Source organism: Camelus bactrianus, chromosome 25, assembly GCF_048773025.1.
Source record: "Camelus bactrianus isolate YW-2024 breed Bactrian camel chromosome 25, ASM4877302v1, whole genome shotgun sequence".
Classification (NCBI taxonomy): Eukaryota; Metazoa; Chordata; class Mammalia; order Artiodactyla; family Camelidae; genus Camelus; species Camelus bactrianus.
In genome coordinates this window covers 32,046,827-32,059,010 of record NC_133563.1, presented here as the reverse complement: position 1 = coordinate 32,059,010, position 12,184 = coordinate 32,046,827, and the positions used below count along the sequence as shown (strand labels likewise).

The following is a 12,184-nucleotide window of genomic DNA, read 5'->3' as shown; positions in this document are numbered from 1 at the left end:
AGTCACTCCCCCCACCCCATCACTGACTGTGTCTGTCTGGCTCGTTCCCCTGTGACTCAGACCATCAGGTCCCTGCACCTTGTAGGCCATCAGAGGAGGGAGGGACCCGAGCCGGTCATGTCATTGGCTGCATTAGCACCGAGGACACTGACTGTGGCCTTCAAGGAGGGTGTGGTCTCATGGAACGTGGCCTCTGGTTCTACTCTTTATTATGCTTGTTTAAGAAGAGAGTCAGAGTTGGTAGGTTGCTTGCCCCAGGTCACCCTGCAGTGACGGGAGGGTGGCACCAGACCCTGGGCCCTCCCTCTCCAAGCCCTGAGAGCTTCCTGTTCTGCCCACGCCTGATGAGGCGGGTTTAGTGGTGCTTCCTGCGAGCCAGACCCTGTGCTAAGGGCTTCCTAGCCAAAATCTCATGCAACACCGCAACAACAGCATAGGCAGAGGTACTATTATCCTCTTCGTTCCGATGGGGAAACTGACCCCAGAGTGTTGGGATTGGGACTCACACCCACGTTTGCCTGAGCGGGAAGGAAGCCTGCCTTCTTACTGTGCCGTCTCTGCTTCTCCCTTCCCCAGGCTAGAGCTCCGTACGTTGGTCTCTGTCTCCCAGGACTCTGGGCATGCGGGGGATGTTCTGGGAAAGCAGGAGGTGAATCGGTCCCCAGGGGCCCTAGGTTTATCTCATGCAGCCCCTCGTTTTACAGCTGGGGAAACGGAAGGACAGAGAGCAAGGGGAGTCATTTGTCCAGGGCTGTGCAGTGGGCGGCAAGGAGTGATGACATCTGATCCTACAGCTGGTCCTTTCCCACCCTCCTGAGAACAGGGAGAGGCGGGTCACAGGGCAGTGGAGCTGGACAGATGCTGCAGCCATGGCCTGGCGGTTGGATTGGCTCTAGGGACTTGAGTCTGTGAGTGGCAGCCCCAGGGACGGGAGGATCATTCAGGGCTGGGCTGGGCGAGGCCCTGGGAGGAGGGGGAGCCGCTAACCTACTTTCTTTGCCATTGAAATGTTAGCTTTTTGTGACCCTACCGCCAAGGAAGCAGCCTTTAGCTCTGTGGTTTTGTCTTCCTGCGGCAGCCCTGTGATGTCCGGCCCCCGCAAGTTCAAGCCCGCAGATTCCCCCAGACTAGGCGTTCAGCAGCTGGGTTTGCCCTCTTTGTGGCTGTTTGACCCAGAGCAAGATGCTCCCCCTCCTTTCAGCCTCTGTGTCCTCATCTGCAAAGCGGGGAAAGTCGCTCCAACCTTGTGTAAGTGGCAGTGTAGGGAGGACAGTGATGACGAGGACCCTGATGTGATGTTCCCCAGTGTTGACTCAATGACACGGCATGTCTGCCAACTCTGTTGTGAAAAAATACTGTGCAGCCATCACCACCATCCATCTCTGGAACTCTTTCCATCTTGCAAAACTGGAACTGTCCCCGTAAGACACTCATTCCCCATTCCCCTCCTCCCAGCCCCCGTCAACCACCCTTCTTCTTTCTGTTTCTATGAATTTAACTCCTCTAGGTAACTCACATAAGTGGAATCATGGTGCTTGTCCTTTTGTGATTGGCTTATTTCACTTAACACGATGTCGTCAAGTTTCATCCATGCTGAAGCATGTGTCAGAATGGCCTTCCTTTTTAAGGCTGAATAATGCTCCGTTACACATCTGGACCACATTTTGCTTATCCATTCATCCATCAGTTGACACTTAGGCTGCTTCCAACATTTGGCCATTGTGAATAGTGCTGCTGTGAACAGGGGTGCACACTGCCTGTTAATGACTCTTTTTCCAGTTCTTCGGGGTGTAAACCCAGAAGAGGAATGGTTGGGTCATATGGTTATTGTAGATTTCCAAAATCTTGCTCATCAGAGAAACCTAGAAAGCCTAGTTTATCTGCTCCTTGGGAAGATAGTTCCTCACTTTTATATCCCTCTTGATAGTTTGCAAAGCACTTTACGCGCTCCTATCCCCAGGCACAGATAATAGGCAAAGCAGAGAACAGGAGTTTGGTGCCATCTATCTGTGCAAGTCAACTTGAAGGTCGCTCGGTCTGGGGTGGGTGGGGTGCTACGTCCTCTGAACTCAGCAAAGTGAGGACCTGGAGACCACAGAGGGAAGCCTCGGCGTGGGGCTGGGGAGCAAGATGAGGTTCATCAACATCGTGCACCAGCCTGGGCTGAGCCCGCCCAGCCAATCCCAAGAGCTCTCCTGTGAGGTGGAGGCATCTTTCTGATCATGCATTCCTTTGTTCTCTTTGTTCTTAACAGATGCCTGCTTTGTGCCTGGCATTGTCTTAGGTGCTGGGGCTCTAGGGTGAGCGTGACAGGCAGTGAGCCCTGTTTTTAGGGACTGTAGTTCCAAACTAATAGTAGTATGAGATGCTGGGGCTGCAGGAAGGAAGTGGCTTGATCTGGCTCTGCAGAGAAGTTTCTGGCATCAGACTAGGCAGTTGTGTTTGCAAATTTGATGAGTACGGAAAGTGGGAGTATTTGGGGTTCTGGTTTATTTTTTTTGGCTAGAATCCTAGAATCCAAGAATATCAGAGCTGGCAGATGCTTTAGGATCCAGCCCTACCCCTTCTGCTTCAGGTGGGGAGGCTTTGTCAAAGGCCCCTGAGGGGAAGGGAGGGGAGGGAGGGGAGGGAGTGAATGAGTATTTGTGTGCCCACCCATCGTGCAAGGCTCCCTTGCTAGGTAGGAAGTGATATTCTCCTTTGCAGATGAGGGACCAGTTTGGAGATGTTAAGAAACTTGCCAAAGGGTTCTAAGAGATAGCCCTGAATTTCAGCCCATCGGACTGTTAGATACATAATAATCATGGGGGTGGTGAGAGCTGACGTCTCTCGAGCACTAACTGTATGTCAGAAACTGCGCTGACCTCTTTTCCTGCATCATTTCATTCAGTCCTCCCTTTGGAGAAGATATTGTTGCCATCCTTGTTGAAGAGACAAGGCTCTGAGCTGGCTTAAGGGATTTGTCCAGTGTCACACAAAGATGAGATAGATGAAAAGCCTGAGTCAGTCTGGAGCCCAAGTGCAGAGCCAGAGTCCGTATAATTGGTGGGGGCGGGGTGATGTGGGGGCGGCAGAGTTGAGTCCGCTGCTCATCAATCCCTGCTCGTGGGCTGGGTAACTTCCTTTGGCCCCAGATCACCTCTCCTGGTGGATTTGCTATTTCTCATTCCTTCCACCTAGATCTTTAGCTATTCAGATAGTTTGATTTGATTTGGTTTCCATGGGAATCTCTGTTTGTGTATTTACCAGGGATCTCTGGGCAATGAGCTGATGTTAACCGGCGGGCCCTCGGGTAGAAGGGATGGAGGGGCCTGGGGCAGGAAGGGTGGTGGGCTGGAGGGTCTCCCGGGGTCTGGCTCCCGCTCTGGAACACCCAGTCTGGTGGAGCTGGGCCTGGGGGGATGTCTGATCCTCGTCGTGAGGGCAGTGATTTTTTTCCCCTCTCGGAAGTAGACCAGCTCACAGGGAAAACAGAAATGATGCCCTTTTGCGAATTTCCTTCTTTGTACACAGTTGCTTCTTGTTTTCATGCCCCCGACTGAAGGTGGGCAGAACTCAGAGGCTTGGAAATCCTCAGCCCACTCCACCATTTCCCGTCCCTGCCCGCCCCCAGCCTCACTTCCGAGGAAGCCATGGGGACTTATAGCAAACTCCGAGTAACAGATGGCGGTGGCATGCATCTGGGTCAGCGCCAAATGAGTCTTTGCCTCTCCTGCTCTCCTCTGTGGGTTTCCTGGGAAGGCCCTCCTGGTGGAGGTGACAGGACACCCCACCTGCCAGCCCCCCTGTGGTGAGGCTTTGATCGCCTCCCTAGGGCTGTCCAGCCCAGGCCACCAGGCTGACCTAGTGTGGACGCCCATCTCCGGGTGTCGCAGAATGGGTGCAGTGGACTGCGGGTTGGGATCAGCTCCGTCTCTGCTAGCCCCGTGCCCTTGGCCAGTCACCTGACCTCCTGCAGGCTTCATCTTCTATTCTGTAAAAATGGGGACCGTATCTCTGTCCCCGAGATGTCACGATTATGATGTGAACTCAGCATCAGACTCAGCAGGCGGGCCTCCTTTGCCTCCCTCTGCTCCGTGGATGGCCCTCCTTCCATTCCTGCTCTTTTCCCTAACGCCAGACAGACGTTCCTCCTGATTCTCTCTGGCTTGGAGATGCGCATCCTCGGCGTGGGTTCCAGCTGCTGTATCCCCAGGCTGACGCCTTCCTACACACTATGCATCGTTTCCTGACTGTCACTACTCTTCTGTTTCTCGGTGTGACAACAACATTAAGGAAAGCTGAGAAATGGTGGGGGTTGACCTCTTTGAGATCTTCTTCTCTTCTAGATGTCCCAGCTGGCCAGGGATCAGAACTTGGGGGCCCCAGGGTCTGTCGCGAATCTTAACTCTACTCCTCGCAGCTGTGCACCTTTGGGAGCTGGGCTTCAGCCCCAGAGGCCATCTGGGAAGTGGCTGACCTGATAGCACAGGGGTCAGACCTGGCTGTGTAGAGTCTGCCCAGGAAGGGGATGGCTGTCCTTCGGTGCAGATACAGTTGTGTTCCTTCCACACACGCATCCCTCCCCATCGTTCTTCGTGATTCGTGTGCTCCTTACCCAGTGGGAAGGGCAAGGTCTGTGGCACAGCCTGACCCACCCTCCCCCGCTGTGGGCACAGGAGATGGACCAGGAAGATGGGGAGGGGTACGTTATTTTATAAAAAGGTGGGACAAGCCTTCGGCGTTTTATCTTGAGTCTCTGTTCTCGTGATTTGCCTTTCTTGCCTCAGTGAGCCCTGATGTCATGCTGCGTCTGATGAGCCAAAATCAGCTTTCTTTGCCTGTTATTCCAAAGGTCACCCTCCACCCTCAGGCCATGCCTTGACCAAAGCTTGCTGGACTGAGGGGAGGGGCAGCCTGGCTCCCCAGCTGACTTAGAGCCTGGTTAAGTGTGTCATCCTCTTAGTCCCAAGTGTTCAGCGTCTCCCTGGGGCCTGCTGGGTGGGCGGATTACAGAGGGAGGCGACAGCAGCTGGTCTCAGAGCTCCTCTAGATCATCCAGCCAGTTGACTTAAACCATGGGGGCTGGCCCTTGTGGCTTCACAGTAATCACCTCTGGGGTAGGCGTCTGTAAGAACCAGCATGGAGGGAAACACTGCAATTTGCAACACTCTCCAGTCCCTACCATGGTTTTAGTTTTGGGAGCATCTCCGTAAGCAGGTATGTTTGCTACTGATCTCAGTTTACAGCTGAGGGAAGGAATTCTCAGAGAAGTCTGGTAATTTGGCCTAGGTCACATGGTGGGTGTCTCATTAGAATTAATATTAATCAACAGTACCCTGAATAAGGAAATGTTTGACATTTTTGCTGACCTAGAAGGTCTAGTATAGCAGGCTATGAATGTCACCCAGTCTTAGACTCCTTCCAGCTTCCTGATGTGCCATCCTGAGCATGTAGCTTTTGTCCTCATGCTCATAAAATGGCTGCTGAACCCCCAAGCATCTCACCCATGTTCCAGGTAGTAAGCAGGTGGAAGAGGGAAAGGGAATAATCAAAAGGCCAAGTTTGATTCTTTAAAAAATATTCTCCTCAAGTCTCCAGCAAGTTCTGCATCTCATTGGTCAGAACTGAGTCTTCTGACCACCCTTGGCTACAAGGGAGATGGAGAAGTGGAGACTTTTCTGAGGTGCATTGCTGGGAATCCTGTCATAAAGAAGGAAACAAATGTCTGGAAAGCTCACCAATATAGTCTGCTCACAACATAGCTCACAAAGCTTCCAAGCCAGAACCGGCAGCCAAATGGCTGAAATCTTTGAGGAATACTTAGTGGTAGGTACTGTTTTCAGCAGCTTATAAGCATGCAGACAGCCGGCATAGGTGCCGTTTCACAACTTGCTGGCTTACAGGTAGTGTGAAATGCGTACATCTCTATGTATCTCCTGCAGATCAGACCGTTTAGGGCAGAGCCAGCCTTTCTCCCTGGGAATCCACAGTCAGGTTGAGGAGGCAGCTGAGACAGAGATATGTCATTGTGGCAGGTGCTACAGCCGAGGGAACAAGAACCACGAGCCCCGTGTGCAGTGGGTGGCAGGAAGGGCCACCCCCAGGAAGTGATGTTTGTGCCGAGGCTTTTCCAAGTGTGACGCACTGCTGTACGTTCCGGCTGGTGGGGGCAGATGCAACTTGAGGGGGATGAGAGGAGCAGATTATTTTTCTGGTCTACAGCCCAGTATATCCCAGCATGTGACCCATGGATTGCTGGTTTTTGGAGAAGCTGGAGAGATAGAAAGCAACCTACAGTCACATCAGTGGGGACCTGACTTCCTGCATCCCTCTTTAGAGAGTCACAGCGCACGTTGCACATTAAAGGTTTTCTTTCTTCGCGGGACACCTGGCACAGGGTGTTAAAATGGAGACATCAAAGAGCACAGGCTTTGGACTCGGGCAGTTTCAGATTCAGATCCAGCTGCGCCGTTCCAGCTGTGCGACCTTGAGCAAATTCCCCTCTCTCGGCCTCAGTCTCCTCATCTGGGAGATGTGGACCATCCCTAACCAGTGGGGTCGTTGTGTGGATTCAAGGAGGGAGCGAGTGTAAAAAGGTTGGAGCAGGGTCTGAAACAGTGATTATTGCCACCCTCCTGCCCTCCCCTCTGCACCCTGAGAGAGTGGCTTTCTAGACTCTTCCAGAGGAGGTGAGAGGAAAACCCATGCAGCCTGGATTTCTCTCTCTTTTGCATGGCCCCTGACTGGGTCAAAACTCTGTGAGCAGGGCCTTCTGAGATCTGGCTCTGAACTTGGAAGAGCCAAGGCTGGCTATCTGGAGGGCGGAGGGGTCTTACCAGTGTTTCTAGCCACTGTCCTAGCCAGACCAGGAACCCCGATGAGCCCCGAGACGGGCCTTTCCCCACCAGGCAAGAGGACGCAAGGTGCACCGTGCAGCTCTGACGTCCTGGGTCCCTTGGTGCCCGTTCTTTAGGGGAATGTGGGGAGGTGCAGGGTGGATTCCTCCCCCTGCGAAACTGGGTGATTCATCCCCACAGGGACAGGACAGAATGTTCCTCAGGGACTGAAGAGGACAAACGGATGTGTCTGTGGGTGTTTTAATTCCTCCATCCAATCTTAGAGCCTGTCTTCTTAGTTTGGGCCAGTAGGGAGAGAGCATCAGGGCGGGCTGAGAACTTGTGTGCATGCGCAGGAGACTTCAGGACTGGGTCTCGGGCCCGGGAGAGATCACACTTGCCTTCCCTCCCCCTCCCTGTGAGGGCTGGTGGGCACAGAACTCAGAGGAGAGCTGATGGGGGCCGACACCAGTATGAGGACCCAGAGGAAGTGAACTGTAATCCTGGTTCATTCGACAAGCTGGGTGCTCTGGGGGAACTCACCTCAATTTCTTAGTCTATAAAATGGGACTGCTCACCTGACTCTTGGTGGGCGCTTCGCAAATTGTATCCCTTACCTGAGCCCACCTGCATGGAGGGGACCGTGCCGCACCCACTTCCACTTTCTGAGACTGGGTTCTTTACCCTTCCAAGTAAGGCTAACCACGGTGCTGAAGTTCCAGGTGATGCGAGGCAGAGGGCCACGGTCACAGCACTTCCCTGGTGCTTCGTGAGAGTGAAGTGTCAGTGCCCCATGAGGCTCGTGCCAGTCCTGGGAGGTCTCACGCCAACACTGGGACTTACGTGGAGGGGGCTTGCTGAGACTCTCACAGCTAGTTAAGGGGCAGAATGTAGCCAGAATCCAAAATGCGCCAACAGACTTTCTAGAGACATTATGTTTCCTGTGATCGTGCGAGCCTCAGGTCTTTATCCAACAGATCCTGAGCTGTGCGGGGGCCCGACGATATCACAGTAAACAGGACAGAGGCAGGCCCTTCTTTCTTGGACAAATTTAGCTCTGGTTCCGCAGCTTTGTAACTTTAAGGCCTCCAAAGAGATCAGTCAACATCTGTTACCCATCCCCATGCCTAGGGGCTGCCAGACGCAACCCTGATGCCAACCAGGGTTGGACATCCCATATCTGCCACCAGCGTGGTGCCCAAGCACCTCATTAAACCCTCTGCCACCGTGCACCGAGCACGCCCATCCCTCCTGGGGCTGTGTTCTGACCAGGTTTGTCTCCTCCGCAGAGGAACCCGGGGGGAGGTGGCTGGCCCCCATCTTACAGGTGGGGCCTGGGGGCTCAGAGGGCTTGAGGAAAGGCAGAGCTTGGATTTGAACCCTGATGCCCCAGGCCAGTTCCAGGACACTGCCTGGCCGGGCCTATTTTTAGACGGCGCCGTGTGGGTCAGCTGGGCAGACAATAGAGAATGTGGCCCCCACAGTGGACCATTGTTCCCACAGCGGCTTCAGGGCCAAGGCTGGGCCCAGCAGATGATCTGTGGCCCCCACTGGGGGCCAGGCTGTCGCTCCATCGTCTGTGGATTTTTCCAGCGCTTGTATAGGCAGGAGCGAACAGGCACTGAGAGGAGGAAGGAGAGAGGCCGGGGGAGACGGGAGGCTCTGTGTTCAGGGCACTCATTGTGCTGGGTGATTAGGCAGGTGGGCCAAGAGGACCAGTGTGCTGGGGTGGGCCTGGGCCCTGACAGGGAGCAGAGCCCCCTCCATCCTCGTGCCTGTTTCTACCCATCGCCATCCCGCCTAAAGCACTTGCCGTTCCCCAGGCATCCCAGGGGATGCTACAGGGGTCTTCAGAGCAGGGCCCTGGGAAGCCCTGGCCTCGCTCTGCCTGGGATGGAGAAGGGAGCCAGTTTTCGTTGAAAGTACAGATACTGAACTTTCCCACTCTCGAGGTAGAGCCTGAGAATTGGGGTGTATTTCTTTATTTTTGAGCCAAGTTCTTTTGATTGACAACCACTGACATCAAAGGATGGGGGGCTGACTACCTCGGTCCCCTCCTACCCTGGCCCTGCAGGCCCCCTGGTGGGTTAAACCCCCTTTCTCTGGTTGAGCTCTCACCCCCCTTCCGTGTCTGCTGCTCGGAGTGGCTCCTCTGGCCAGAGAGGCCTGCCACCTGAAACTCAGTGCTCCCACCGCCGGATGAGAAGCTGCCTCGGAACGCAGTGGGATGCGTGCTGGGGGTCTGCAGCAGTACGTCCCCCATGACAGCCCCGACTGTCTGCTGTCTCCCCCCAGGAGCAGGACATCGAGACCTTGCATGGCTCCATTCATGTCACACTGTGCGGGACGCCCAAGGGAAACCGGCCCGTCATCCTCACGTACCACGACATTGGCATGAACCGTAAGTCCCGAGGTGCCCCCGGGGAGCCGGTTCCCGCCGGGGCTGGAGGACCAGGATGGTGGGTGGTGGGGAGTCTGGTTCTTTTTTTTGCTGAGACTTCCTGGAGCTGTTCTGGGAAGAACTCTTGCCACAGACTGGAAGAGCCTGGAATGCACTGCCTTCCTCCGCCGTCTGTCTGTGTGACAGGGACTTCTTTTAATGAATGCCTGCAATGGTTTTTAGTATATTCACGGGGTGGTGCAACCATCAGCACAATCCATTTGAGAACATTTTTACACTGAAAAGAAATCCTGTCTTCTTATCTGTCATCCCCCCAATCTCCCACACCCCTCAGCCCCTGGCAACCACTGGTCTACCTTCTGTCTCTGAGGATATGCCTGTTCTGGACATTCTTTTATCAATGGAATCACACAATATGTGGTCTTTTGTGACTGGCTTCTTTCAGAATGTTTTCAAGGTTTATCCACATTACACCATGTATCTGTCCTCCATTCTTTGGCTGAATGGCAGATATTCCATGGTATGAATGCACCACATTCTGTTTATCTCGTCTCAGTTAATGGGCGTGTGGCTTGCTCCCACGTCCCCACTATGCTGAACACTGCCGCTGTGAATGTGTAGACTGCGGATTTTTAAGATTATCAGAAAGTGTTACCAGATGTAGATTTTTCACAGATGGGAATGGAGTAAGATCTTCTTAATATTAAAATTACACAGGACAGAAATGATTCTGTGATGATTCAGAAGGCACTTACTGCCTTCCTGGTCCAGTGAATATTGCAAGCTGGATGCTTGCTTGCACTTTGATTGACAGACTGCTGATTTACATTGTTTTTTTCCCCCTACAGCTTGTAATTCCTTGAGGCTGGGAATGATGTCAGCCACTGAAAACTATTTTTCTCTTTCACTCTCACTTTTCTCTCTCTTCTTGCCCTGTGTGTCCCCCTTGTGATCATTACGTACCGGGTGCCATGTGAGGTACTTCGATTTGCACCACCTCATTCCACTGGGCTCTGGGGAGGACGTGGGGTGATGGATAGTGTCAACGTATCACGCCCCGCTGTTACAGTGCCATCAGTGCTGTAATGAGGGACCGAAGGCCTCTGTGGCTTAACACAATATATGTTCACTTCCCACTCGTAGAACAACTCAGTGAGCGTTCTGTGGGACACCTTCCACGTGGTGATTCGGGGACCCAGGCTCCTTCTAGCTGTGACTCCGCCATCCCCTGGGGTCACTAAGACCTCTGTTGGCTCCTCCACATCTGGCAGAAAGGGAAGGGCGCGAAACCTAGAGGACTGGGTGGCAGGTGTCTTGAGGGAACGCTGAGCCCCACCTGCTATTGTCCAGAACCCGATGGCCTCTGATCACAAGGGAGGCTGGGAAGTGTAGTCCAGCTGTGTGTCCGGGAAGAAAAGGGAAAGGGTTTGGTGACCAGCTGGCCATCTTTGCCTCAGGCCGTTAGCAATTAGGAGACTCATCCCCGGCCACATAAGAATACTCCTGCTTGTTTGAAAGTCATGTGTGCCCTGGCCAGTATCCCTGAGGTGAGGGTTTAGGAGACCCAGAGAGAAAGAGAGGGTCAATGGAGTGACCCCACCTCACTGGAGGACCATCAGGCCGTGACGGACGGGAGGAAGAGGGGGAAGCGGCTGGGACGGGATCCCCTGCCAGTGCTGACTGGAGGCTTAAGGACATCCGCCAGCGTGGGCAGCAGCGTCGTTGACCGTGTCCACCTCCATGCTCACGCCCTTGCCCCGTGACTTAGTCTTGCCTTTTATCTGCAGAGGAAAGTGGTAAAGAAAAGATGTCTCTTTCTCGGAAGTCCCGTCCCCCTACTGAGTGGGCCTGAAGCAGACAGGATGAGCTGCTGCCTGTTCTTCCCTGACTTCTTCCTCTTCTCTCCCGCCTGCCCGCTCTCCAGACAAAACCTGCTACAACCCCCTCTTCAACTCCGAGGACATGCAGGAGATCACCCAGCACTTCGCCGTCTGCCACGTGGACGCGCCCGGCCAGCAGGACGGGGCTGCCTCCTTCCCCGTGGGGTAAGAGGACGGAGCCTCGGGCCCCAGGGCAGGGGTCGGACAGCCACACAGGGTGCAAACAGCTGGTGGGGGACGCAGTGGATGGCTTTTAATACTTTTTTTTTTTAAATTGTGGTAAAACATATATAACCTGAGCTTTACCATTTTAACCGTTTCTAATTGTACAGTTCAGTGACATTAAGGACGTTCACATTATGGTGCAACCCACCATCTGTTTCCAGGACTTTCTCATTAGCCTAAACTGAAACTTTGTGCTCATCAAACAACAACTCCCCATTCCGCGCCCCTCCCCGCTGCCCCCTGCCTCAGACTCCGCCCCACGCCCACCTGGCTGGGCTGGATTTTTAATAGGTGTACACTGCCCGGGCAGGACCGAAGTGGGAGAGGGCCTTGACAAGACTAAATAGTAGAAAGATCTCAAAAGTTGGAAAGAAAAAGGGAGGACATGATTGAAAATCATATTGATGAGGTACATCCTGTGGGCCAGGCTTAATAATCTTTATTTACAAATGTCATCTGCATTTAATCCTTACGTGGCTAGTACTGCTGGCCCATTCTCTAGATGGAGAGACTGAGGCGTGGAGGGGTTCACGACCTTGCTCAGGGTTGCCTGGCTAGTTTAACTGGGGGAGTCGGGTGTGAGCCCATCTGCGGACTCTGACTTGTATTCTCTTTGGAATGTCAGGCTGCCTTGTTCTTGGGTGTTGTCACTGCCTGCTCCTCCGCAGCGTGTGGCTGGCGTGGCCTTTCAGTTCTCATTGTGAGGCTGAGGCCAGAATTACAGAGTGCACTGGACAGTCTGGGTCACGTCGGGGAGGCAGACCTCTCAGAGGCCCCCCGCCATGCTGCCATCAAACCAAAGTAGGAGCAGGTTCTTGGGCTTCAAGTCTCCTACAAGGGGCCTTCCTGGTATCCACAAA

General features: G+C 53.8%; 1 protein-coding gene across 1 annotated transcript in view; it reads left to right on the top strand.

Annotated features, from left to right (window-relative positions):
- Window positions 1-12,184, top strand: part of NDRG1 (N-myc downstream regulated 1) — a 48,614-nt gene that overhangs the window by 16,618 nt on the left and 19,812 nt on the right. Inside the window, exons 4-5 of the mRNA XM_010972670.3 lie at window positions 9,114-9,219; window positions 11,144-11,264. Coding sequence (XP_010970972.1) covers window positions 9,114-9,219; window positions 11,144-11,264 — 227 coding nt within the window. The remainder of the gene's footprint in view (window positions 1-9,113; window positions 9,220-11,143; window positions 11,265-12,184) is intronic.